General features: G+C 47.1%; 2 protein-coding genes across 5 annotated transcripts in view; both read left to right on the top strand.

Moving 5' to 3' along the window:
- The window catches only part of HYDIN (HYDIN axonemal central pair apparatus protein), a 343,587-nt gene extending 321,052 nt beyond the window's left edge, over positions 1-22,535 (top strand). For all 4 annotated transcript variants that reach the window (XM_087940240.1, XM_087940242.1, XM_087940241.1 and 1 more), the window contains exons 75-86: positions 760-981; positions 4,278-4,447; positions 5,069-5,267; positions 5,976-6,134; positions 6,598-6,878; positions 13,921-14,140; positions 15,791-16,003; positions 16,945-17,108; positions 18,748-18,898; positions 19,352-19,582; positions 21,564-21,788; positions 21,908-22,535. In XM_087940240.1, coding sequence (XP_087796366.1) covers positions 760-981; positions 4,278-4,447; positions 5,069-5,267; positions 5,976-6,134; positions 6,598-6,878; positions 13,921-14,140; positions 15,791-16,003; positions 16,945-17,108; positions 18,748-18,898; positions 19,352-19,582; positions 21,564-21,788; positions 21,908-22,396 — 2,724 coding nt within the window. In that variant the 3' untranslated portion in view covers positions 22,397-22,535. The remainder of the gene's footprint in view (positions 1-759; positions 982-4,277; positions 4,448-5,068; positions 5,268-5,975; positions 6,135-6,597; positions 6,879-13,920; positions 14,141-15,790; positions 16,004-16,944; positions 17,109-18,747; positions 18,899-19,351; positions 19,583-21,563; positions 21,789-21,907) is intronic.
- A 30-nt stretch (positions 22,536-22,565) lies between these two features.
- Positions 22,566-25,124, top strand: part of VAC14 (VAC14 component of PIKFYVE complex) — a 38,703-nt gene continuing 36,144 nt past the window's right edge. The window contains exons 1-2 of the mRNA XM_087940252.1: positions 22,566-22,781; positions 22,865-23,015. Of these exons, the coding sequence (XP_087796378.1) occupies positions 22,678-22,781; positions 22,865-23,015 (255 nt within the window). The 5' untranslated portion in view covers positions 22,566-22,677. The remainder of the gene's footprint in view (positions 22,782-22,864; positions 23,016-25,124) is intronic.

A 25,124-nucleotide genomic window follows, 5' to 3' on the forward strand; every position in this document is an offset into this window, starting at 1 on the left:
AGAAAATTTGGGGCCTGAAATAACTTTTGGTAATATAGCAGTACCAGAGGCTGCTACTTAATTTTGCCAAAAATGTCAGCTTTTCTGTAGGTCCTTGAGTTTGTGATGGTGGTGGATATTGAAGGAAGACATGATGGCTGCCTTGGGTACCACAGGGACCATTCCCTCCTTACCTGATAGAAATCTAGACCAATACCCTGAAAGGAGATTTGGTTTTCTTGAATGATTGTTTGTATTATTAAACTCAACTTGGTTTGGAGTCTAATTACATCCCAGGGTGTCCCCTTACATTGTCTCCTTCCATCCTGCTGGAATTGTTGAGGAAGGTGGGAAGGCATCCCTGTGTATTGGAGGGGGAGGGAGGGCACAGATTCTGAGGGCCTCACGAAATATGGCATTTCACAGGAACATCCCTGGAGGGCAGAGGCAGAAATGCTGAGCTCTTGATACATGGGGGGCTGTACTGGAATTCCCTCCACGGGAACCCCAACCCCAGACTCCCTGGACTTTTCTTTAGGGCCTCTCTCTCTTTCTGAGTGTGGAACATCCTTCCATTCCCAGGGCCTGTGGTTGGGAGCTGCTGTACCATGAAGTCTGGCCACCTCCCTGATGGGCAGTGAGGAGGACCACCTGCCTTGGAAGATGAGGGTGGCAGAGGAGGGAATGCAAGGCATGGCCGTCTTTGAGGAGAGGCTGGCAGACCTTCCAGCTGGAGGGAGGGGATGAAGCGACTAACCACCTTCTCTCTGTTCTGGACAGATGCAAGTCAACGATTATGCAAAGTGCAACTTCTCCATCCTCAACACCGGCAAATTCAACTTCACCTTTTCCTGGGAATTCTGCAATGGCAAGAAGTTCCGGCAGTATTTTGCCCTCTCCCCAGAGAGTGGCTCTGTGGAAGCCGGAGAGCGGGTGGAGGCCAGGCTCTCCTTCCACCCGCTGAAGGCCTTCACCTTAAAGGACATGGAACTCAAGTTGCAGGTAGGAACCCAAGGCTTCTGTTGCCCATGGCTGTACCATGAACCCCTGGATGTCTAGCACCAGTTCCAGGCAGGGCAGCCTGGCCCAAGGAGGAAGGAAGCACTCCCAGCCAGCAGGAGTACTGGTTGGAGCAGGAGAACAGTCATTTATGCTCCAAGATCCAACTCTGCTTCTGAATGACCAGGTCACAGGGCTCTTATGGGGAAAAGAGGAGCAGGAAGGAGCAGGGTAGGTTTGTGCCTTGTGTTAAGAAGGAGGTATAAAAAAGAAGGAGGTATAAAAATATTGGGGAGAAACCCCCGCTGGCTGAAGTCTGTTTCTGGAGAAACTGTATCTAGACATGGTCCCACGCCTATCCTCATTTACTCAATGCCCTTGGTCTTCAACGGGACTTGCTCCCAGCTAAATCCGGCTGTTTTTTTTAATATACAGTATTCCTATTCTGCAGTTATTGCATTCAAGGTGAACTTATAGCGATTACATCAACATAACAATTATATCCTTTACATGCTCACTTATGTTTATGGACATACTGAGTCCCCCTGTGATTTTGGAGAAAAAGTGGCATATAAAATAGTAACGCTCTGTTTGACGGCAACAACTATTAAATAAATGAGCTTTTGGTGGTCCCTGAGCTAGTTTTCTGCAGTAAAACCACATTAGTGGCTCTTTTGTTTGTGGTGTCGCAGTGGCCAAGTCTTGTGTCAGGATTCCGGCAGTTACCCCAATTAAATCACGTCACCTGACAGCAAATCTACCTCTCTTCAGATAAATCAGCCAGCCACAGCCAGCTGTGCTTTCTTCAGATGCCCACAATGTCCCACTCATTGATGGGATGTTTTCTGCACAAGCCTGACAAACACACCATCGTTTCAGACACCCTCAGATTCCAGGATATCAACCATTGATCTCAGGGTGACTTATCTTTTAACAAAGAAGTGAAAGGGACAATTGACTCAGAAATAACTGATCTAAAATTCATCAGATGATCTCTAAACCCCATACATCTTGGTTTATCCAGAGATCAAACTTTCTCATAACATTACACATGTTAATGGGCTTGCAAATGGAAGAATATCTGTGTCGGGGTTCCAAGTAACACCCCCAACAGAATTAAAACTCTGAGGCAGGTATCTTCCTCAAAGCATAAGTTTGTTGGAGGTGTCATCATGAGGTGCTGCATGAGCACTTGTACAAAGGGGTCCTAGTTTACCTAGCCATCTTCCCACCTGATGGCCAGAACCCATTTGTCCAGCCAAGAAAGACTTAGGATGAGCGGCTCCATTATTTTGGGGGCTACCACAAAATGTATGAGCTGCCAATGATCTCCCATCTCCAAGTCTCACAAGCTCAGTGACTAAAGTGACTGGGGCTCTGCCTATCAACCTGCCATCGACTTGCTTGAATCGTATGGGGCGCCCCAGGGGCTTAGTGTCTATTCCTAGCTTCTAGGACTTCCGGTGGCGCTTCCATCAATGACGGATCAGAGAGCAGGATCGTGCGCAGCTTTGATGGGTCCCTAAGGGACAGGAATCATCTGACCCACCTCGGAGGGGTGGGGGAAGAGAGGGAGACCGCCATCTGGATCAAGGGGAACTGCATCTCCCCTCCCTAGCTAGGTATTACTTCCTTGGAAGACAGGGAGAAACGGCAGTCTAAAATGGCTGCCCTGAAGACGGAAAGCTGCCAGGACCTAAGTATGTGCTGGAGTGGTGAAGTGGTGAGCAACATGTAACCAGATAAGAGAATTTGATTTTTTCTTAACAACCCTGAGAAGTAGAAAGAAAGAGCCCTCGCTTAAGAGTATCACAGCGACAAACAGAAAATAAGAGGAAAATACAAGGTAAACAAAATTGGAGTATTAAAATTTACAACGAAATTAGAGACTAAATTTTGAATAATATATATAATTTGGCATTAATTAGGCATTGGCTAAAATGCTGGACTTGCCTGGAATTGACTATTTTTAAGAAAGCTAATCATGGATAATTGAAAAGAGAAAAGAAAAGAACTTTGAAAAGTGGAAAGTGATACAGAGCGCCATCTAATGGTTAAATATTTTTTTCCTACAGAATTTTATGGAAATTTACTGGTCTTATAATTGTTGCGAGATAAAAGACAAATAAAATAATAAGAACCCCGGAAATTTAAAAAAGGGGGGGGAAATTCTACTAAGAGGATATACAAATGCAATTTCCTGGGATTGTTGGGTGTTGATTGTTACAAAGAGACAGAAGGATTAATAAGGAAAACAAAGATAAAAGGAGACTTTTGGCAAGGATTGCAACAAAAGCCTTTGAATATCAATAACTTTAAAAAATGGAAGAAATAAAACAAAGACTTTAAGTTGGAATTGCAAATTGTAAGAGGAATGCTGAAAGAAAGAAGGGAATTATTGGACGTACTGGCAAAGAAAATAATGGCGATGGTAGAAGAACAAAGAAATTTCAGTGAGGCAGAGTTAAAGGAAGAAGAAAGTGACTTAGACATGGAGAACAAGAGTTACTGCCAAAAAACACTAAAGGAACTAAAACTATGACATTGATGACAGAGTTAATAAATAAAAGGGAAAACGCTCCCAGGATTAAACAAAAGAAGAAGAAATTCTACAAGAAGAAACATCAAAAAACAGAACAGGAAGGAGGGGAGAAGATGTGCGAAATATAAGAAGGAAAAAAGAAGGAAGACCAGAGAAATTTAGAAAAGGGAAAGTTGGCTAAAATTAAAAGAAATAATAAAGCTGAAAAATTTAGAGATAAGGGTTAGGGATTCTGTAAGGGGAATACCACATTGAATATATATTGGCATTTAGTTTAAAACTTGCTGGGAAATATCTTAGGAATGTATAACTACACACACATATATATGAATATGAACTGTATATGAAATATGCTGTTATGAACCATTTTTAGAGGATTAAAACAAGGGAATGGAAATGAATTAAAAATATGATTATTAATGATTATAAGTAAAGGGAAGATAAAGATGGTTATAGGGCTGACAATCTGATCCCTTTTAAGAGGATACTTTCCACTGCCTGCACCTTTTAGGTTTCTAGTGTTGCTAGCCTCACCATATACTTTTTTGTGTTTTGTTGTTAAATTTCTCAATATGTTTTGTTATTAAATAAAACATGTTGAATTCATTGATGTAGCCTAGTGCAGAATAATCCATCAGCAATGGAATTATTTATAAATTGTCAGTGATGTTAAAGTAAATGATAAAGCCTCTTTGGAGACGGCCAGGTGCTCTATTCTGCTCTGCTCTGCTGAGACTGTGTCTTCCTTCTTTCATAGATAAGCCACGGCCCTACATTTACATGTGTGTTGCAAGGCTCAGTGTTGGCTCCCAGTATCCATTTCTCGGTCCTCAGAGTGGACTTTGGCAACAGTTTCATCTACCAAGCTGGGATGCCCATTTCCAAGAGAATCTTGGTGATCACTAATAAAGACAGCAGGAAAGCCAGGTGAGCTGCAGCCTCTTGAGGTGAGTCCTGGTGGGATGGAGCAGTAGGTAGCTATGTGAGGAGAATGCTCATCAAGGATGAACTCAGAACTCCCTCCCTCCATCCCATCCGTCTGTCCACCGACATTCCCAAACAAACACAAAATGGCTTTATTGCAGAGAATTACCGAAGGCAGTGTATTAAAAGTTCTCCTTGGAACAAGAGCCAGGAGTCCTCCCATCCCATCCCAAGGGTCGGACTATCCTCTGTTGGCTTTCTCCCCCTTGAGGCTCTTATCTCCCAAATGGCAATACAGGGCCCAAATCCATCGGAGGTGCCAGAACTTGCAAGACTGGAAGGTGCTGGATTCAAAACCAGCAGGCTCCTTGCCTTTCCATAATCTCAACCTCTTTCTTCTCCTGGAATCAGACAATTTGGGAAGTGGTCAGTGAGATTTTCAAGTGTTTTATAATGCAGGACAAATCACTTCTGGGGTAATAAACCTAATTTTAACACACATGGGATTAAATGCTGGTTTATTTCGATTTGATAGTTTTGGAAACTGGTGGCAAACAAGGAAGTCAGGTGTTCCCAGTACAGTTTGCAAAGCCAAATAACCACCTTCTTCTTATCTCTTCAAAGTGTGGAGTGCTTGTTCATCAACACAGCCTGCCTTGAGATCAGTTTCCGTTCTGCAGCTCTAAGTCCTGGAGAAAAAGTGGAGATTCCCATCAGCTTCTATCCTCGAGAAGCCATTTCCTACCATGAAATTGTCACCTTTGAAATAAATGGGATCTTACAGCAGACTGTAGAGATTGTTGGGAAAGGCATTGAGATGAAGGTGAGATTAGGCAGGCTCCTGGAAGAAAAGGGTCGGGCGAGAGAGTCAGCCTTCCAGCCTGCTCACCTGCTGCTCAGGGTGCCGCCTCCTCTGTGGTGGGCAAAGGGTTTCAGCACCTCCTGCCCAGTTACTCCTGCAGTTTTGAGGAGTCCGCATTAAAAGCAAGGAGTCAGGTTTTTAGGAGCTGCTCCTCACCCCCACTATGGTCACCTATTGGGTGGTGGTGGGGGGGCTAAATGGCCCTGATCTCCTATGCACACAATTAAAAAGAGTTTGCTCATTTATGATTTGAAAGTGGAGCTTGATTTTTTTTTTAAAGGAGATTTGGGACTTCTGAAGAAAAATTTGCAGCTATCTCTGAGTAATCTGGCCAGCTTCAAAGCACCAACATTTGAGCCTAGAAAGCTTTTTCAGAGCATTGCTGATATTGTGCTGTGATGTTTCAAAAAAGGAAAGGAAAGGAAAGGAGGAAGAAAGGAAGGAAAGAAGGAGGGAGAGAGAGAGAGAGAGAGAGAGCTGGGCCAAATCAGCACATCAGGACCCCACCCTGACTGCGACATGCAGCAGCCCAGGGCAGGACCCCATTGACTCCTTCCCTCCCTGGTTCAGCCCTCTGATCTCCTCCCCCTTCTTTCTTATCTCTCCCCCCGCCCCCCCAATTCATTCCACTTATTCTCTTCTTTAACCCTGCCTGTTTCTCATTCATAGATAGACGTTGTGGAGCCTCCCCAGAAAGTAGTGAAATTCGGAGCTATCCCTCCAGGGCACATTGTGAAGAAGGGAGTCACACTAGTGAACAACAGTGTCACATTTGTCGTATTCAGCCTAAGTTTTGTGGCTTCCATCCCGGAATTGCAGGAAGCAAAGGTAGGACTTGTCCCTCCTGAGATGGTGCCCAGGAGGGCCTCAGCGGGGGGAGGGGGCCGGTGGGTTCTCCTGCCCCAAGGGATTCAAGTGGCTGCTTCTCCAGACGAAATAGGGGCTGCTGGGTGGGCCTCCCGTGGGGTAAAAACCTGCATGAAAAGTTCCACTTTCTGTGGGGCAAGGAGGAAGAGCAGGAGGCAGCAGAAGAGTGTGGGTGAGAAATGCACTGTGGGCCTCCTGGTCTCTGGGGCACCAGCAGAGCCCAAACTCGGAACTTGTTTGGAGCCAGATCATTTTCGATGCATCTGGAGGAAGACCAGCTATTTCTCCCCACTGAAAACATCTCCCAGTTGAACCTCTGCCTGTCCTGCAGTGTTGCTGGACATGAGACTGGCCAGTTGGGACTCTTTTCAGGAGAGGAGCATCCCACATCATGGCGTCTTTTCCACTGGGTGTCTTTGGACAGGTGCTCACTATGTCTCCTAGTGGTGAAATCACATTGAAGCCCCAGGGGGGCACCTGTCATGTGGAAGTGACATTCAGTCCGAAGAGCCGCATCCTGCCCTTCTCTGAGGAGGTTCTGCTCGAGTGCCAGGGGGTCCTGAGCTCCCTCTTCATTGTGCAAGGCTGCTGCCAGGGCGTTGAAGTCCACCTGGACCAGGATCACATCCCTTTTGGAGCTGTGGTGCTGCGGAGCCAAGCTTCTCGGCGCATCATGATGCAGAACTCTGGAGACCTCGGAGTGGGGTAAGCCAGGCATCCCTATCTGGGGGAGGGGGCTTCTAGGCCCCTCCTGGTCTGGAATGGGATGTTTATGCACCAACCCTTGGCCACCCGTCCCAGCCAATTCACAGCCAGCTTTCTTCTTCCACTGGTGCTGCCCTGGCTATTTGCCATGGCCAATGGCCCCCTGGCCCTCCCCCTTGCCCTTTGTCCCTGCCCATTTGCCCAGATACCGTTTCACCTGGGTAGTTTGCTGCATGGGACCAATAATCCCCAGCCAACCAGGTGGCAGGCAGAAGCAATGGTGCTGCGGGGCAATAGGCAGGTTGATAGGCAGGTTGATCGCAGAGGCAGTGGGTCGGGCACCGTGTGATGCAAAAACATTTTTAAAGCTCTGCAGCTGCTCTGCAATTTTTTTAAAAAGGGGCTATGTTTTTAATTGACCCACTTGGTCAATTGAGTGGCTCCAGAGTATGGTTCTGACAGGTTGTGCAGAGGGGGACAGGCTCCAAGTTATAAAAAGGTGTTGGAAACGGCTAAGCTGCAGCGTGAAAGCATCCTGCTGCTGGGATCCGTGCAGATCTGTCACCAGGACCAGAGAGGAATAGAGGGGGAGTGGAAGGGGGAGTAGCAGCCACCGTGGCAGACAGGTGAGAGTGTGTTGGGGGGATATAGGAAGGGAAGTAAGGATGGGGGGGGGGCTATAGGGGGCTTTGCAGAGACAGCAGGAAACAAAAGTGGGGAAGAGGAGCCAGCCCTTAGGAGTTCTGGAGAGAGAAGAATGGAAATTGTGATTGTGTGTGGCGGGGTGTATGTTTCCATAGCACTACCTGGGTGCGTAAGTGTGAATAGAGTACGGAGACTCCACAATAGGGACAGATTTGGGGCTTTGCTTCTTCCGACATGCTAAAAGAGTCCCGGCACATTTTATCTGCGGAGGGATCAAATGGGCCTCTGCATGGCTCTCAGCTCACCTCTCCCAGACCCCTTTCCCCCTCCGTTCACGCCAGTCTGGTTTCAGTCCCCGTTTCTCCAGCAGGAAATCCTTTTGATGTCTAGCTTTAGTCTCCTTCCTTGCATTTTTAACTTACTGGTTCTTGCCTTCTTCTAATCCACTCTTTTTATGTTAACTTCAGGTTGTTCTGAAGTCCATTGTTGTATTTTCCCTCAGTCATTTATCCTGTAAGCTAAATATGTGTAATCAACCACAGTGGAGAATAGCTGTTAACCTGTTTTGTTCCCTGTTAGTGGATGTCCTTTTTATTTGGGAGTGGGAGAAGGAGGGAAGGAGAAGCTGGATGACGAAAACAGGGAGAGGGCAGAGGAAGGACTTCACTCAAAGTTGGAGTCTGGCTAGGCTGATGCTTTGGAAGTGATCGAGACATACAGTATCGGAGATCATTATCTGGGAGGAGTTTGAACGGATTCAAGTGGAATTTTGCTCCCTGTGTTTTGGGCCAGTGCCCAGGCCTCTCTGAAGGGGAATACAGTTGAGCCACAGTGGTGGCTAATGCTTCTTTACAGGAGGGGGTGATGCCATCTATGTTGCTTAAGAGACCATGGAGCATTTTCATCCCATTTCCAATCTTCTCTCTTTGGAATAGATTGAGAGCTATTGGTGCGTAGTTGCAAAGGTCCCGGAAACAGAATAGAGCTGGAAGGGACCTTGGGGGTCTTCTAGTCCAGCCCCCTGCTCAAGCTGGAGATCCTATGCCATTTCAGACAAGGGACTGTCCAGTCTCTTCTTAGAAACCTCCAGGGATGAAGCACCCACGACATCTGAAGGCAAACTGATTAATTGTCCTCATTGTTAGGCAGTTTCTCCTTAATTCCAGGTTGCTTCTCCCCTTGATTAGTTTCCATCCATTGTTTCTTATCCTGCCCTCTGGTGCTTTGAAAAATAAATCGACCCCCTCCTCTTTGTGGCAGCCTCTCAAATACTGGAATACTGCTATCATATCCCTACTAGTCCTTTTTTTTCTCTAGACTAGCTAAACCCAAATCCTGCAACCATTCTTCATGTGTTTTAATCTCCAGGACTTTAATCGTCTTAGTTGCTTTTTGCAAAGTCTCAACGTTTTTTTTGTAATGTGGTGACCAAAACTGGATGCAGCATTCCTAGTGCAGTCTTACTAATGCTTTATAAAGTGGTACTAATACTTCAAGTGATTTTGACTCTATGCCTCTGTTTAATAAAATGAAAAATTGTATTAGGTTTTTGGCTGCTGCTGTATACTGCTGACTCATGTTTAAACAATTGTCCACTAGGACTCCAAAGTCCATCTCACAATTACTGTTTTTGAGCCTGGTTTCACCCAATTTGTACTTGTACCTTTGGTTTTTCCACTCAGGTGTAAAAACCTTGCTTTTCTGCACATTAAATTTCATTTTGTTGGATAGGGCCTATTATTCAAATCTGTCAAGATCCTTTTGGATCCTGAGTCTTCTGGGATGTTGGCTATTCCTGCCAGCTTGGTATCATCTACAAATTTGGTGACTTCCCCTTCTCTTCCCTCATCTAAGTGGTTTATGAAGATATTGAAGAGTACTGGGCCTAAGAAGGAACCTTATGGTACCCCACTGCTTACTTCCCTCCATGTTGATGTGGTACCGTTAAGGACTAGTTGTTGAGTATGGTTTGTCATCAAACTACAAATCCATCTGGTGGTGATGCTGTCTGTCTGCATTTTTGTAGCTTACCAAGAAGAAGTCTACTTTGTCAAATGCCTTGCTGAAGTCTAAGTATACGATGTCCACAGCATTTTGCTGGTCTACTAATTTAGTCACTTTGCCAAAGAATGAAATAAGATTGGTTTGGCATGATCTGTTTTTAAAAAACCTGCGCTGGCTATTAGTTATAACTTTATTTGTTCCTAGATGTTTGCAGATCTGTTTTTCTTATTATTTTTCCAGTATCATCTTAGGTATACCCTCTTCTTCCTTATGTGATTGGTTATGTAGTTGTTTTTGCTTGGAATTAGGTTCTAAAGGACATGAAGATTGGGCCCCCTCCCCCTCAATTTTAGTTAAAAGTCCTTTTGATAAGATGAGCCAGTATAAGATCTTGCCTCTCCTGTCCCCTCAAGAAAGCAGAACTCTTGAAACAAGTGGCATTTCAAAAGGAACTTTTATTGGGTGATAGTGATAGCAAGAAGAGTAAGGTAGCATCTGAAGTTTCTGCTCAAAAACTGTTAGGTTGAATAGAAACCCCTTCCCTTTGTCCAGTCTGAGGTGAGCCAATCCACAGATGTGAAGTTGTTGTGGGAACTCCGAGTTGAAAAGGTGACAAGAAGTTGTTCTCAGGCGCTGCTTGCTCCTTCTTCTGGAGCTGAGATGGCCCCAGGCTCATCCTTACCCCCTCCTATCCCCAGGAAGGTACATCAAAGTAGTAAAGGAAAAGCCAGAAACAGGAAAAGGTTATAAAATGTCACACAGGCCCACTCCCAACAGAATGGCAGCTTCCTACTGATAGGGATCCAGTCATTTCCCAAGTATATTCTTTCCAGTTCTTATGAGGCTCACTCCATCCCTTCCAATAGCCCTTCATGGTCTTGGAAGCTGAAGTTCTGTTAACAACACCAGTTTTTAAGCCAGTGGTTCATTTCTAAAATCCTTTGCTCCTTCATAGGATGTTGGCCTTTTATTGGAAGTCGAGATGAAAACACCAGTTGTGCTCGTAATTCCTTAACTTTCTTCCCTAGCTGTTTGTAATCTTGTTTTCAGATTAACTGTTGCATCATTGATTCCCACATGTAGAAAAAGCGGTAGTAATTCGTGGAGTTGAATATTTTAGCAAGATACTCAGTTATGTCTTTGGTTTTTGCTCCAGGGAGACTATATACCTCCCTAGACTAACTGCCGAGTCTGCAGACTATAGTTTCTGTTCCCCTAAGAACTGAATCTCCCTATCACCAGTAATCACATTTTTTTCTCCTAGGTAAGTCTCACTCTTTTGTGAGTGTCCATATATTTTCATTCAGAGGGAGGCTATGAAAGCAGCTGTTCAGTTCCAGAGGGGCTTCAGTGGACTGGGCTAGGGTAGATAGTAGGGGCTTTGCTCTTGGTTATTTTCTTCTAAAATTTCCATTGGTCTTGCACTTTAGGTATAGCAGGGATGGGATTCAAAAATCCCAGCAATCAGTTTGCTGCCCAGTTGCTGGGTGGGTGTGGCCATGGTGGCCGTGGCCATGGTGGCCGTGGCCTACCAGAACTTCCTGTGGCTTCCGGTGGTCTCTGGAGCCTGGGGGAGGCTGTTTTCACCTCTGGGAGTGCCTCCCTCTGGAGGCCCACCAGAAGCCAGAAATGGGCCCATTTTACAACTTCTGGGACGGCCATTTTTCGCCTTCCCAAGGGTCTGGAGGCCTTTCCTGGGCCCTGGAATCTGGAAACAGGCCTGTCTCCAGATATCTCGAAGGCCCATTTTCCCCCTTCCCAGAGCCTCCATGCAGACCCTGCACTTTCCTGCATCATGTGGAGACTTCTGGGAGGGGAGGGGTGGGCAGGGCCAGCTGATTGATTGAAATAATGGTTCGGCAAACCAGATGCAACTTTAATATCTGGTTCGCCCGATCCAGTAGAATCCCACCCCCGATATATAGGCTCATTTTTACAGAAGCTATTTGTTCCCTATTGTATTCAATTCAGGTGTATTAATTTTCTTTTTTGTATTCATAGTTGGGGTCATCATTAGTTTTTTTAGAAGCTGTTCTGTTAGAAATATGCCACCTAACAGCTAATAGGGCTGGACAATATATAAACTAGGATAGACATTTTAAAACTATATCTTTAAGAAAATGCAAAACTGTAGTTGGGTGTGGTTTCTCAAACGGCCATAAGATGGAACCAGAAACCTGGGTTGTTTAGTTTAGTCTCAGAAGAGAGTATGAGTCAGTCTCTGTTTCCTTCTGTTGGAAAGTATTGCCGTTCTTCCATTTTTCCTAATTGACTGATATTCTGGATTTGATGTACGTCTGATACTGAACTGTTTTTGACACTGGACTTTGTTACTGGATTATCCCTGGATTGAAACCTGACTGATTTACCTGTGAATGACTTTTGGACTGCTTGTTTTTGAACTTTGCTTAAACCTTTCTGGAAGTAAAAACCTACATTTACTGTACAGTGTATCTGTGTGCTGTGTGTGTATTATTCAAACACTACTCTCAAATATGTCTCCCTGTAGGTGCTCATTCTCCTAACGGGGAATTACCTCAACATGTTCCCTATTGTATTTTATTTTGGTGTAATCTTGTTTACATTTGGATTTCTCACTTTGTTCATTGAGTTTCAGAGTAGCTAGTTGCCTCTAGATCCTTTACTTTTTCTTCTAGTAATCTGGTTATTACTGAAGTCCTCCTTGCCAGAGAGCAGTCTGTGTGGCCACCTACCTGAGGGCATCTGCCCATCCCACTGGACCAGGGAGGGTGGATGCACTCCAGCTCTCTTGTCTTAAATATTGCGATCTAAGTGGGATCTAGGAAGAGTGCCTTTTTCACAGAGGGCCCTGTTCTATGGGACATCCTTTTCCTTTTTTCTGGCAGCCCCACCCCCCCGTAACTTTTTGGAAAGCCAGAATTGTCTCTGGGATCAGGTGAAGCTAAAGTTAGAAGCTGGTGCTGTTGTTCACATCAAGGGTATGCGTGGATGGGTTGAGCTTCCAGGTCAGTTCACTTCGTTTTTATTGTTTGATTTCATCTTTTGTATGTGTTGTTATAACCACTCACAGTTGTGGTTTTAGGATGGGTGGCTATAAAGGTTTTTGAAATAAATAATGAAGCCAACTCAGAAAGTCTAGGACAACTCTCTGTGGCCAACTTGCCATGACCAACTCACCGCAGGACAAGTTACATTAATATGGAAGAAATGGTGGAATAGAATCATTAAGAAAAGATGCCAAAGGAGGGAGTGCAGAAACCTTCCTAGCAGGATAAGGCCCAAACTCTAACAACCTTCCCGGCTCTCCCTCTGCTGCTGGATCCAGTTCAAAGGGCCAATGATGGGTGACCAAGAGCACCATGACTGGGGGTCTTCTCTTTCCACCCTGCCCCTGCCAGCTGACCAGCCGCAATGAAGATCTTTCCTCTCACATGAGGTCTTTGGGTCTCTCAATGGCTGTCCTTTGCTCTACACCAATTTCGTGTTAGGTGGAGCTCTTGCATGATTTTTCAGAAGTTGGCGAAAACACTATTTTCCTGAACATTTTTATTTTATTTATTTGTCAGTTGCTTACAAGATAATAGGTATAAGTAAAAACATAGTTATAAATACATGGATACTTATAAGAAAAAGAAAAAAATATAAAAGAAACAATAGAACAGGGACGGTAGGCACATTGGTGCACTTATGCACGACCCCTACAGACCCCTTAGGAAATGGGTGAGGTCAACAGTAGACAGTCTAAGGTTAAAGTTTTGGGGATTTGGGAAAAAACTAGAGGCTCAGCTTTTAGATATGGGATTGAATGGCTTTTGTGTCTTATTTGATTGATTGTGGATTTGGAGTATGTAAATGTGAGCCTTTGGAGGTTTCTGATTGGGTTGATGATACCTAGAAGGAAGAGACACATGTTCAATTTTAACCAATGGAAACCACAAGCCTTACATCATCCTAAATGCAAGTTTGCCTGCTAGGTGAGGTGTCATTTCTACTCAAGCTACCATTTCTACTCAAGCTACTTTATTCTAGATCCTTGCATGGCAGATGCTTGGTGCCTGACTGAATTCGGTTTATCTCAAACAAAGTAAGAAGCCACCAGAAACCCCTGGGAAAGGGAAAACCACTTCTACAGGAGTGTGGCATTGTTAGGAGCCCTTCTCTTGCAGCTTTCTCAGCATCTGTCCTCTGAAGCCACTTGCTTCCCCCCGCCTGTTCCCGAGACTTGCTGGCATTTTGCAATGCATGGGGGGTGGCGGTGAAGAAGGCAGAGGAAGCTAGCTAGCTGAGGAATTATGCGAGTTGAAATCCACAAGTCATAAAGTTGCCAAGTTTGGAGATCCCTGTCTTAAGCCATCCAGTTTCCTGAGTGTGCATAACTCCTGAGGGGAACCATTTTCCTTTTCTTTCAAAGCTTCCGATGGGATGCCAAACGCTTCAGACCGGACTTCTCCATCAAACCGACAGAAGGTTACATTTCTCCAGGAACAAGTGTCCCCTTTGAAGTGACCTTCCACCCTTGTGAGCAGAGTCAGGACATCTGCTATGAAAACCTCCCGTGTCACATCCAAGGAGGGGAACCCGTGAGACTCACACTGAGTGGATTGTGTGTGAGCGCCCCGCCTGTCAAAGAGGTGACTGATGGGGCACCTTGAGCTGGGAACACCTGGGCAAAAGCAAGGATGGTCCAAATCCAGTCCAAGGTGTAAATGGGCCACTCCTGGCACCCAAATGTAATGTAAGTCAAGTTACAGGAACCTTGGCAAAAGGAGCCATCAGAACAGAGATTAAAACAGAGATGGTTTCTCTCCATCTACCCAGTCTGTGATGCAGCCTCTTCAGAGTCAGTCACCCCATAGCCTATCTACACACCTGCAGAGCCTTTGATGTGGAGGGTGGCTCTGTGCCAGAGTTGGGGAGGTTCCGTGTCTTTGGCTGCAATGGCCATCTCTGGGCAGGAGAGCCTGGAGCCTTCTCAGTCTTTATGCTCAGTCTATACGTGAGGGGACAAACTCATCAGGTGGTGGTCAAGAAGGGAGATGTGGGTCAGGAAGTGTTGCTTTGGTTTTAATAATACTGTACAAACTCTCCAGAACAGGACATTGAAATGTGAAGATTTGTGCCTCATTTATTTACTGATCATTAGTTCCTATGTCTCTCTCAAGATGGCATCTACAAGCCATAGATACCCCTTCAATGATCATCTTCAACTTTTTTTAAAAAGAGAAGATGTGTTGAAAAATGAAGACTGGGACTCGGCCTCAACTGGATTTTCAGCATTGCACCTGTCACACCCCCCCAAGATTCCACAGGCCTGCTTAGATCATAGAACTGACATCATAGGGCTGCAAATGTGTCTCAAGCTGAGCTAAGAGATAACTACTAGAAATAGGGTGGGGTTGGAAGCCTTTTGAAGGCCTACTCAGAAACTAATACTGCATAAACTCTTTTATTGTTACAACGTATAAGAATTTTGAAAACCTGACAGAAACTCTCTCTATCCCCTCTTACAGCAAAGGGAACCAAGGTGTGGCAATCTTGAGGTTTCCCCCTCTTGTTTAGCTGAGTCAATGTGAATTTTATTCGAGAGTTGCTGACTTTGTTTTCAAGGCAATCTCCTCCCCACTTACCCTCTTGCATGTCAGATTTTCTCTTTGATGGCAGCCGTTGTGTGAGTCTGCCCCTAACATGCCATCAGTGTGGTATCCCTTTTGGCAGAAGGGCTCCTATTTTGAATCTACAGGACACTTTTCCGAAAGGTCATACATTAGATGAAATGCATGAGCATGAAACTGGTCAACTTCCAGAAGCACTGAAGATAATGGCAGCTCACAAATCTGATAAGTAGACAAAGAAATGCCTTATCTAGATGAAGGTGCTCAGATATCTCAAGTAATAAAACAGCATCGTTTTTGAAGGGGAGAGGAAGACTTCTTTTAATCCATATAAGGATCTAGTGCAGAGATGGGAAGGGCGGTGGTCTCTCTGGATCACTCTGGCTCCTTTTTTTTGATATTTTCAGAGGGGAGGTCCTCTCCATCTTATTTTGGACCAATGATTTGTCTGGTGAGGTTTTCAAGGAAAGAAAGAAGGTCTGCACTTCTTAGCAAACCATCCATGCGTGTTAAGTCCAATAGTGGAATTAATGAAAAGCAGAGATTCTTCCATGTAAATAAAATTCAGAAATATTTTTAGTACTTGTCGTTTAGTAAAAGTGACCTAAAAAGAGGTTACAGAATGATTTCTGACTACCATAAACATGGTTCTTCCATTATTTCTTACAGGTGGTGAATTTCATATGCCAGGTGCGTGGAAGGCAGACACAGACCATCATGCTATCCAACAAAACTAACCAACCGTGGATGTTGCGGCCCATTATTGAGGGAGAGCAGTGGAAAGGGCCAGAGTACGTCAGAGTGGAAGCCCACCAGCAGAACAAGCCCTATGAAATCACATACAGGCCTCTGGCTATGAATGCAGAAAACAAGAAGGACCAGGTATCCCAGAAACAAACAGCAAAAGGAGGGGACAGATGGGGGGGGCTGGGGGCCTCAGAAGCTGGGCTGGATGAGGGTTGTTGTATGTAAAGAGGGATCCTTGCATTTCTTTGTACATTCAGTTGCCATTTTATGAAAACCACACCGCCCATAAAAGCTTGAAGCCTGACCAACCTTTTGTGCATGAACCCCATGCAAGCAAATTCTTGGCTTCAGGAGAAAGTAGTCCTGTGGTTGTTGCTGCTACAGATGCCTCTTGCTCATCAGCAGCATTCTTTATTTTAGGCCTCTTTATTTTTGCTGTGGTTCTTCAGAGCTTGTCAAGGTAACCTGGACGGAAAGTTCATGCCTTTTTCAAGTACACGGTGAACCACAATGATGAGCTGAGAATTAACATGCCAAAAAGGCCAGATGTAGCAAAGGTAAAGAAGGTGAATCCAGAGCAGAGAACCTCCATGGGTAGGCCCAACAGTCCTTGGGAGAGAAGGGGTTCCTGGCCCTTCTTGTGGTATCTCTAACTCTCCAAAGCGGAAGTCTGCAATGTCTTGTCCAGTTAAGACTAGCTATTCTTTGGAGGTCCCAGTGCTCTGATTTAGCCTTACTTACCTGATAGTTTAAAGCAGTGGATTTGGATAGCTGCTTATGAGCAGGATCGCCCAAAGTTTTCTGCTGCCTGGCCCTAGGTCAGACAACATCACAAGTATGGTGATACTTGTGCTGGAGAAGCTTATTTGAGTCAACTCTTTGGAGAAGCAGCAATCATAGCTGCCCATGACAGGGGGAGAAGCTAGTTGGACTCTTGAGAAGTCTTGCAGGTTAAGAAAGTTCGTTCTCTTAAAACTCTCCTGAGTAGCTTCAGTCAGGGGAGACGTGACCATCTCTGTTGGGAATGGCTTGGACCGGTGAAGAGATGTTGCCTGAAACTCTCCTCTTCTCTCCAGGGCTCTGTCTTCTTTCCCCTCCCAGATGGAACAGGGCTGCTTTACCTCCTGCAAGGCACTGCTGAGCCTCCCAAGTCAGCTGGGAACATCATGAGGGAAATTCCGTGCAAAACATCCTACACGGAACTGCTTCCCATCACCAACTGGTTGAACAAGCTGCAAAGGCAAATGTGGAAAAAGGGCTGGGCAGGGCTGGCAATTTCACCCCAGGCAGCAGAGGAAGACCTAAGGGGGCGGGGGAGGAGGAGGAGGAGGAGGAAGCTGCAATCACACAGGAGCCCACAGGTTTCAGTGGGGTTAGTTTGCACCCCCAATTTTCCTTTGGTTGTTTGAGGCCCCACTTGTTTTCTCCAGCCATTGATCCTGGGATCTACCAAAGCAACAGGAGGTGTTTGTTGCCTTATTTGTAAAAATAATGAAGGTGGGATACAAATAAAATAAACCCCCAAGAGCTCTAAAGTTAGCTTGTCCCATCTTGCCTGTCCTTGGGGGCTTCTGTGCCCCTTTGAAGAGAAAATATATTGCTAGTGAAGCGCTGTTAGGATAGAAAAAGCTTTCATGAGTGTCAATGGGTATTGACTGCCTGGCTGGGTCAGAACTTGGAGACCCGTTCATGGGAAGTGTAATTGTTTGGCCAGCCGGACTGTGAGCAGTTAATCCAAAGAGTCTCTCCTTGCTAACATTTATTTGGAAGGAAAGTTACAACAACTCCACCCCTCCTTTCAAATTCTATAAGGCATCACTAGGATGTTTTGTCTCTTTTGTGAAAGCAGGGGCCAGTCTTCGCTGCACTGGCAACTTCAATTAGACCTCTTCCACAGCGACAAGTGAAGCAGACCATTCCTGCTGCAGAGGAGGCTAGAATGTTCCTTTGGGATTTAATAAGAACGTTATTGTTATTACTATTTATTAAATTTCACATATTTCCCACTCTACATGAAATTGCTGGGAGATTTTCTGAAATATATTTTGAAATTCAGGCCAATTACAAATAACTGGATAATAGATCCAATAAGGGTGACAATCTGAGCCATAATCCATGTAGTCCATCCATGTAGTTAATGGCAGTAATTGGGACCAGGAATTCCTTCATTAAGCAATGCACTTGGGAAGTGCAGCATCACCACGTGATCACACCAACAGGATCACCTTTTGTGATCTCCTGCTGGCTTTCTCCATTGATTTTGCTTGTTGGAAGGTGGCAGCGAATGTTGCAAATGGTGATTGTGTGACTACAGGACACTACAATTATTATTAAGTGCAAGCCAGTGGCCAAGTGCCCAGTTCACAATCACACGATTGCAGAGGTATTGGCACAGCTGGAACTGTGAGGGCCAGTCAGTTCATTCAGTGCCAACCTGTCTATGAAAGGGCACTAAGAGAGTGGTTGCTAAACAAGTGCTGCCTGTTCCTGGGTGGTTCAAGGGCAGTTGAGTCAACTTGTGCACAGCGAGAAAATTCTGCTTCTCCTGTCATTCCTGTCCAGGATTACATTCTGAGCCTAATGTGGCAATTGAGATGTAATATTTTCTTAACTAGGTTTCTAATTTTTTTAACTATCTGCATCACAATAATTCTGCTTTTTCTTTCTTGTTAATTACCTTGAGCACCATTTTTAGTGGAAGGTGGGGGGGGGGAATAAATTAGAGAACTGGATCTATCAATCCATGAAAATTGAAAACCTGGCAATTCTACAGTAGGATAGATGTGGTTGTTTTTATTTAGTAGAAAAGGCACAGGGGTGAAAAACTGGATGTCGGTCAGTCTTAGGCTGGGAACTGAATGGCTCCCTCTTCTGACTAGGTTCCGGGTAATACTTGACATGATAAAGCCAGAAAAACTGGAAGTCACAACCACCCTGAAAACTCTGGACTATATTGAAGTACCAGCTTCCACCAAGAAGGACCACAAGCTCACCTTCTTCTCTTACAAAGAGGGCATGTACACCGCCAAGGTAAAGAGCCTCCCTTGTTTCTGGGACCCCGGCAGCTTCTCCGGCTTTTTCTTGACCCGGAGCATCTCTGTATAAGGAGCAGCTCTGTGCATGTCCTCCCGAACCTTTGGCTCAATTTGATTCGGGAACTTAAAATACAATTTCCTGGTGACATTTGGTCATTGCTTTTCAGACGAACATGCATCAGCTGAGAAGAAATATCCTGCCTTTTACACCTTTTTTTTTCCTGTAGCCTGACCAAGCAGGACCGCTAAGAGAAAGTAGACCTCGGAATTGTTTCAGGGATGCTCCCTGCCTTCCACTCAAAGGCCTCTCAGTAGCAGAGGCAGGCAGGAGGGCCAGCCTGAATGCCAGAGGCCTTTTGTCTTTAATCTGCCCAGCCTTGCATGGCCTCCAAGAGGACGACTAGGGCTGCTTGATTAGATCATTCCCAAGACTCTCCTGTCATTTCAGGTCACCTTCCGCAATGAGGCCACTCAGGAATTCTTATTCTATCTGATCACGTTTAAAGCCATCCCGTGTGGCCCACTAGGCACCCTCGAGTTGACCACAGCTGTCCGGCAAAGCACCGCCTCCTCAGTCAAGGTGGAGAACCCGCTGCACTACCAGGTGTCTTTCAATACGGACTGCAAGGTGCCAGACATCAACCTGCCTCCTCAGTTCATGGTCCCTGCTCAGTCTGAGGTACAAGCCTGTCTTGGTAACCTGCCAGGCCCCAGAGTTTAGCAGACCCTTTTACCCTGACCTCCTGCTTGCTTTTATTTCCATTCTTTGAGAAGCTTGAGTTTCTTTTTCTTTCCTGGCTTTTGTTCAATCCTTTCCTCTTTCTTCTTTCCACCTCTTGCAGTAGATATCATACAAACCTTACCTCTAAAGGCTGTAGTCCAATTCCGTCTGCCCAAGGCAGGAGACCCTGTACCATCCTGGACAAATGGCTGTCCAATCTCTCCTTGAAAATGTTTCTTGTTCCTTATATATTGAAAGAAACTGTCTGTTATTCCTGACATTTGTTGCAAGTCTTAGTTCATTCTTAACCTTAGCCTTCCTGACTCTTTCCTTACAGATTCAGGACATTTGCTGATATTCTGTGCCCTCTTTCTTTTTTATAATTATCCTTTTTGTCCCTCAGTCCTTGACTACCCTCAGTCACAGTACTGAGCAAGGGAATGAGGAATGTGGTGGTTCTTCTCCTTTCTATGTGGTGCTCCAAGACTGCATGGACAGGTGGTGTTGACCCATGCCTTGTTCAAATTTAACAAACACAAACTGTGTAAAAAAGCAAAACTTTTTTAATGTGGTGCTGGGAATTCTGCATTCCCAGCCAAGAGTCAGTTAAAGCTAATTGTCCGATATCAAAAGCAAGCCCTTTCAAGGTTGCGAAAGGCTGCCAAAAACAGATGACTGATTAAATATCCACCAACAGAAGTTTCAAAAACAAACTGGAATAAGAAGGGCTTTGATGAGAATTCTGAGTCTAAATAACTTCTTTGCTTCCTGCACAGAACACATCCCCAAAGGCTGGCTTTTATCCCTTATGGGAGGGGCCATCACCTTCCAGCCTTACTTCCGAGTTGTCTTGCTGCTTCAGATGCTCTTTCCTTCAAGCAGCCCTGTGCACACATGCACTGGGCACAGGCTCTCCGGGATCCTCTGTGTCACTGCTGCCAGACTCCATAAGCTCCGAAGGCAGCTCCCCACTCTCCGATAGTCCTGGCCCCATTCCTGCATCACACGCAATCCCCTCATCTGAGTCCTCAATCTCAGAGACCTCTGCGGTACACACCTGCTGCCAGTGAACCACAACAGGGGGAGAGAGGTGGACTCCATGTTTCCCTCACTTGTGTGGGCTGCAGGGCTTGATGCTTTCCCCTTTAACATCCACATGAAACTGATGGAAGAGATCCTGCACTGTTTCAGAGTCAATAGCATGTCTTAATCACAGACCATGTTCTATGGTCATAATTGAGGATCACCTGAACCTTTGAAGATTTCATGGAATAAGACCCGAGTTTGCTCCCCCCAAGTGGCTTTCTCTCTGGCCCTCCTTGCCCCACTGAATTCTTGCGCAGACAGTCCCTCCCAGGGCCAGCTAGGGTCTTCTTAGGGCTCTTTCTCATGCTCTACCTTTTCAGCATTCTTCTTTTACTGTTCAAAAATGCTCCTCTGATCTTCAGTGAGTCTGCAAACAAGCCCCAGTTGGAGCTGCTGTGTTCCTCTTGGAGGGAATGGCTCCCTTTCCCTGGTGCCCTCCCCCCACAACTGACTGGGGTGGGGGGGAGGAAATATGAGGCAGGGCAGGGGTGGTTTTTGCTGTCCCTGCTGTGGCCTGTCACACTTTTGACCAGTTGTTGTATTAACAGTTTTTGGTGGACTTTCTCAACACACTGAGTGGCCAACTAACTGCACAGCTAAATGATTCTAATGTGATGTGTTGACTGTGAGGCCCCCAGAGCTGCCTTTCTCTTCTAGGCCTTGTGGCTTCGGAGCTCACCTTGCTTCCCCTCTCCCTGTTTGGCTCCCCCGTCCCTTTGGCACCCCTGTTCTCTTCCCCATCATGGGCCCTCCTCCGCCCTGTGGTTCCTCCTCCTCTTGGTCCCGGAGGTGGGTGGGAGGGCCTGGGCCCCTCTCCTCCGGGCCCCTCGACTGAGCCACTTCCTCTTGCCAGGGGACGCTGGTCTTCGAGTTCCTGCCAATGAGGCCCGGGGAGACCAGCGGGCGGCTGGCCCTCAACAGCAGCGACCTGGGCTCTTTCCAGTACGACCTGATCCTGAAGGCCACACCGGCCCGCCCAGAGAAGCCCCTCTGCTTCTCCACCATGCTGGGCAGCAGCCAGAGCTTGGTGGCCAAGATCGTCAACTACACCCGCCAGAAGACAGAGTATTCCACCAAGGTGAGCTGGCAGGGAGGTGCGGTGCCCGCCTGCCGGGTGCATCGGGGGAGGAGGGGGGCGGCGGCGGCGGGTCCGGAGCGAGGCCGACGCGCCTCTCCTCTCCTCTCCCCTCCCCGCAGATCGACAGCCCGGACTTCCAGGCCGAGAAGGTCATCAGCGCGCCCGCGGGCGCCCAGACGGGCACGGAGGTGGGCGTGGAAGTGACCTTCGAGCCCTGCCAGCTGGGCGAAGCCCGCGGGACCCTCCTGCTCTCCTCGGCGGTGGGCGGCGACTACCTGATCCCGCTGCGGGGAACCGCGCTGCCCCCCCGGCCGCAGGGCCCGGTGCATATCCGGCTGGGCGCCAGCGCGGTGCTGCCCTTCAAGAACGTCTTCCTGCAGCCCACGGCCTTCAGCTACGCCGTGGACAGCGCCGCCTTCTCGGTGCGCGCCGCCGAGACCATCCGCCCCAAGAAGACGACCACCATCTCCGTGGCCTTCGAGGGCGCCGGCGGCGGGAACAAGGCGCCGGTCACCGGCAAGCTGGTGGTCTCGTGCCCGCGCGCCGCCGGGCTGGGCTCGCCCGTCAGCTGGGTCTACTACCTGAGAGGGGTCCCGCCGGAGAAATAGCGCGTGAAATAAAGTTGTTCTCAGAAAGGAAAGCGCGTCCGCTGCCTCATTTGGGACGGGAGGACTTCCGGGTCGCGGGGCCTCGGAGGGAGTCGTGGGTTCCGGTCCTTCGGCCTCCACGCAGGGGGCGCTGTTTCGTCCCGTGGGTTGGGATGACGTCACGCGGGGAGGGAGGCGCGCAGCTGACCCGGAAGCAGCAGGCGCGGCGTCATGTGACAGCCAACATGGCCGCCGCCCGGTAGCCGAAGCCGGTGCCGCCGCTAGCCTTTCGCACGGCCGCGATGAACCCGGAGAAGGACTTCTCGCCGCTGACGCCCAGCATCGTACGCGCCCTGAACGACAAGCTGTACGAGAAGCGGAAGGTGGCGGCGCTGGAGATCGAGAAGTGAGACAGGCGGGCTGGGGTCGGGCGGGCTGGGGCCGGGTGGGCGGCGAGGCAGGCCCAGACTCGGCTCTCTCCTCTTGCAGGCTGGTGCGCGAGTTCGTGGCGCAGAACAGCGCGGCGCAGATCAAGCACGTGATCCAGACGCTTTCGGTGGAGTTCGCGCTCTCGCAGCACCCCCACAGCCGCAAAGGGGGGCTCATCGGCCTGGCCGCCTGCTCCATCGCCCTGGGCAAGGTGGGCGCTGCCGGGCCGGGCCAGAGGCGGGCGGGCGGGCGGGGGGGCGGGCTGGCCAAGCTTCGGCTCCCGGCATCCCGCTGTGCTCGGGCTCCGAGGGCTCTGGAAGCCGGGCAGAGAAACCGGCAGGGATGAAGAAGGTTGACTTGTGGCTCTTGGCCAGTCAAGGCGGACCCCATCCCCGAGGGTCGAGGTGGGAGCGTGAGCGGGATTTGAGATGTGCCCCCTCCCACCCTAGGAGAGTCCGGGGTGGCTGAGGCGTTGCCCGCAGATAACTGGAGGGGCTCTGGGGTGGCGAGCTAGATCTGCTCCCAGCCTGAGATCCTGGACCACGTGACTGGGTCGGTGATGGAGTACCCCAATGCGAATGGAGTGATGTCTGAGGTGGCCTCCATGACAGTTTGGACCCCTTTTCCTTATGGGTTACCATGGTCCAAAACGTTCACCAATCACAAATGTTCATTTTGTTATGGGAAGCAGTCTACAACGCCAGGGCATCTGCTCGGCATGTCCTTGGGATGCCAGCAATGTCCTCTGGTGCTGACAGAGCTGGAATACTCATTGCATTCCAACCATCCCCTCCTTTTTTTTGTCAAGCTGCAAGAGAAGAAGAAATGTAGGTGAAAGTGTGGGTCAGTTTTGACATGCTGACCCCGTCCTCAGAAGAAGGGTAGACCTGATACAATAATAAATTACTTAACAAGCACCTACCATTGCAATCCCTATTGGGGCTGCTGAGGATATTTAGGGTGAAATCTTGCTGGCCTAACATCTAGAGCAGCCACCCACTCAGCATCCACTAACAGGGAGCCTTTCACTAGATATTACAGTTTTCCCTTGTGGTTTCTGGAATCAAGTATCCTTTTCACATAATGTTCTTCTCCCCTAACTAGCAGAGGAGGAGGAGGTACTTCCCTGACAGGCCTCAGTCCTGAGTCTCAAAAGAGTTTTAAAAGACTGCAATTAAATACTGGACCCTATATATTTGGGACCTTTTTTTTTTTTACAAGGTTGCCTCTGGTTCAGAATTTTTGTGGACAAATACAACTTTATCCCCACTCTAAATTCTCTCTGGAGGGCATCTTGGCTAGGATCTGGACTGAAGGAATTCTTGGGCATGCCACAAAGTGTGCTTGTTTCAAGAACCGGTTAAACACAGTCCAGATTACGGTATTTCCAGCACTCTCAGGCAGCTCCACTAAGTGAAAAAGAAATATAGGTGAAAGTGTGATCCAGTCTTGATACTGTATCTTTAGTTGTGTGCCAAACCAGACAGTTAAGAGGTGCAAATGACAGACTCAATAATTCCTCTGTAGAACTATATCAACAGTTCCTTTGGAAGCCTGAGCTTTCTGAGATGGTGCAGGAAGAACATTCTTCGTTGTGGTTTTTTTTTTTTGAGGACATTTTTGATGTTAGGTATCAATTTCAAGTCCTGAGAGATTATAGAACCCAGAAACTGGGAAGGTCTTTACTGGTGAAAACTGTGTTTAATATTGTAAAAGGTGATAAAATAGGAGGGCTTCTTTTAAAATTTACTATCTGTACAGTTTTGAGTGTGTTCAGTTCAAAATTGTTCTGGCTGCACCACAGGCCAGTTAAGGTAAAATTAAAGGTAGAAGAAGTCTGCTTACAGTCCTGCTTTGAAGCATATGCTAGCTAGGCATTTGTTGGATTAAGTTGTTCAAGTCTGCTCTAAGTTGGAGCTATGAGGGGGATCCCATCTAACTGAAGCACTTTCTGGCGTGGTTACTTGGGAGGAGTTTGTTAATACTGAGGAAGTGGACAGGTTCTCAAAACTGTCAGCTCAGCCACCTGAATGTTTATTTCATGTCCTACTTGAGTAGCCAAAGTTTTCTTGGGGGAGACATGAGATTGGGCCCTTCCCTTATTTGAGAAAAAGAAGAGTAGTCCTGCCATCAGCAAGTCATTTCAGGTCCCAACCTTGTTAGGCAATTTTTGTCCGGTCTCCAACTTCCTTTCTACAGAAAATTGTTGAGAAAGTAGTCATGCTATAACTTCAGAGAACTCTGAGAAAATGAATCATCAGTCTGTTCATTGGCCTTCATATATGATTACAAACATTTTTCATACTTATGGGAGCAGGAT

Source organism: Pseudonaja textilis, chromosome 11, assembly GCF_049901715.1.
Source record: "Pseudonaja textilis isolate UNSWEBS1 chromosome 11, rPseTex1.2, whole genome shotgun sequence".
Classification (NCBI taxonomy): Eukaryota; Metazoa; Chordata; class Lepidosauria; order Squamata; family Elapidae; genus Pseudonaja; species Pseudonaja textilis.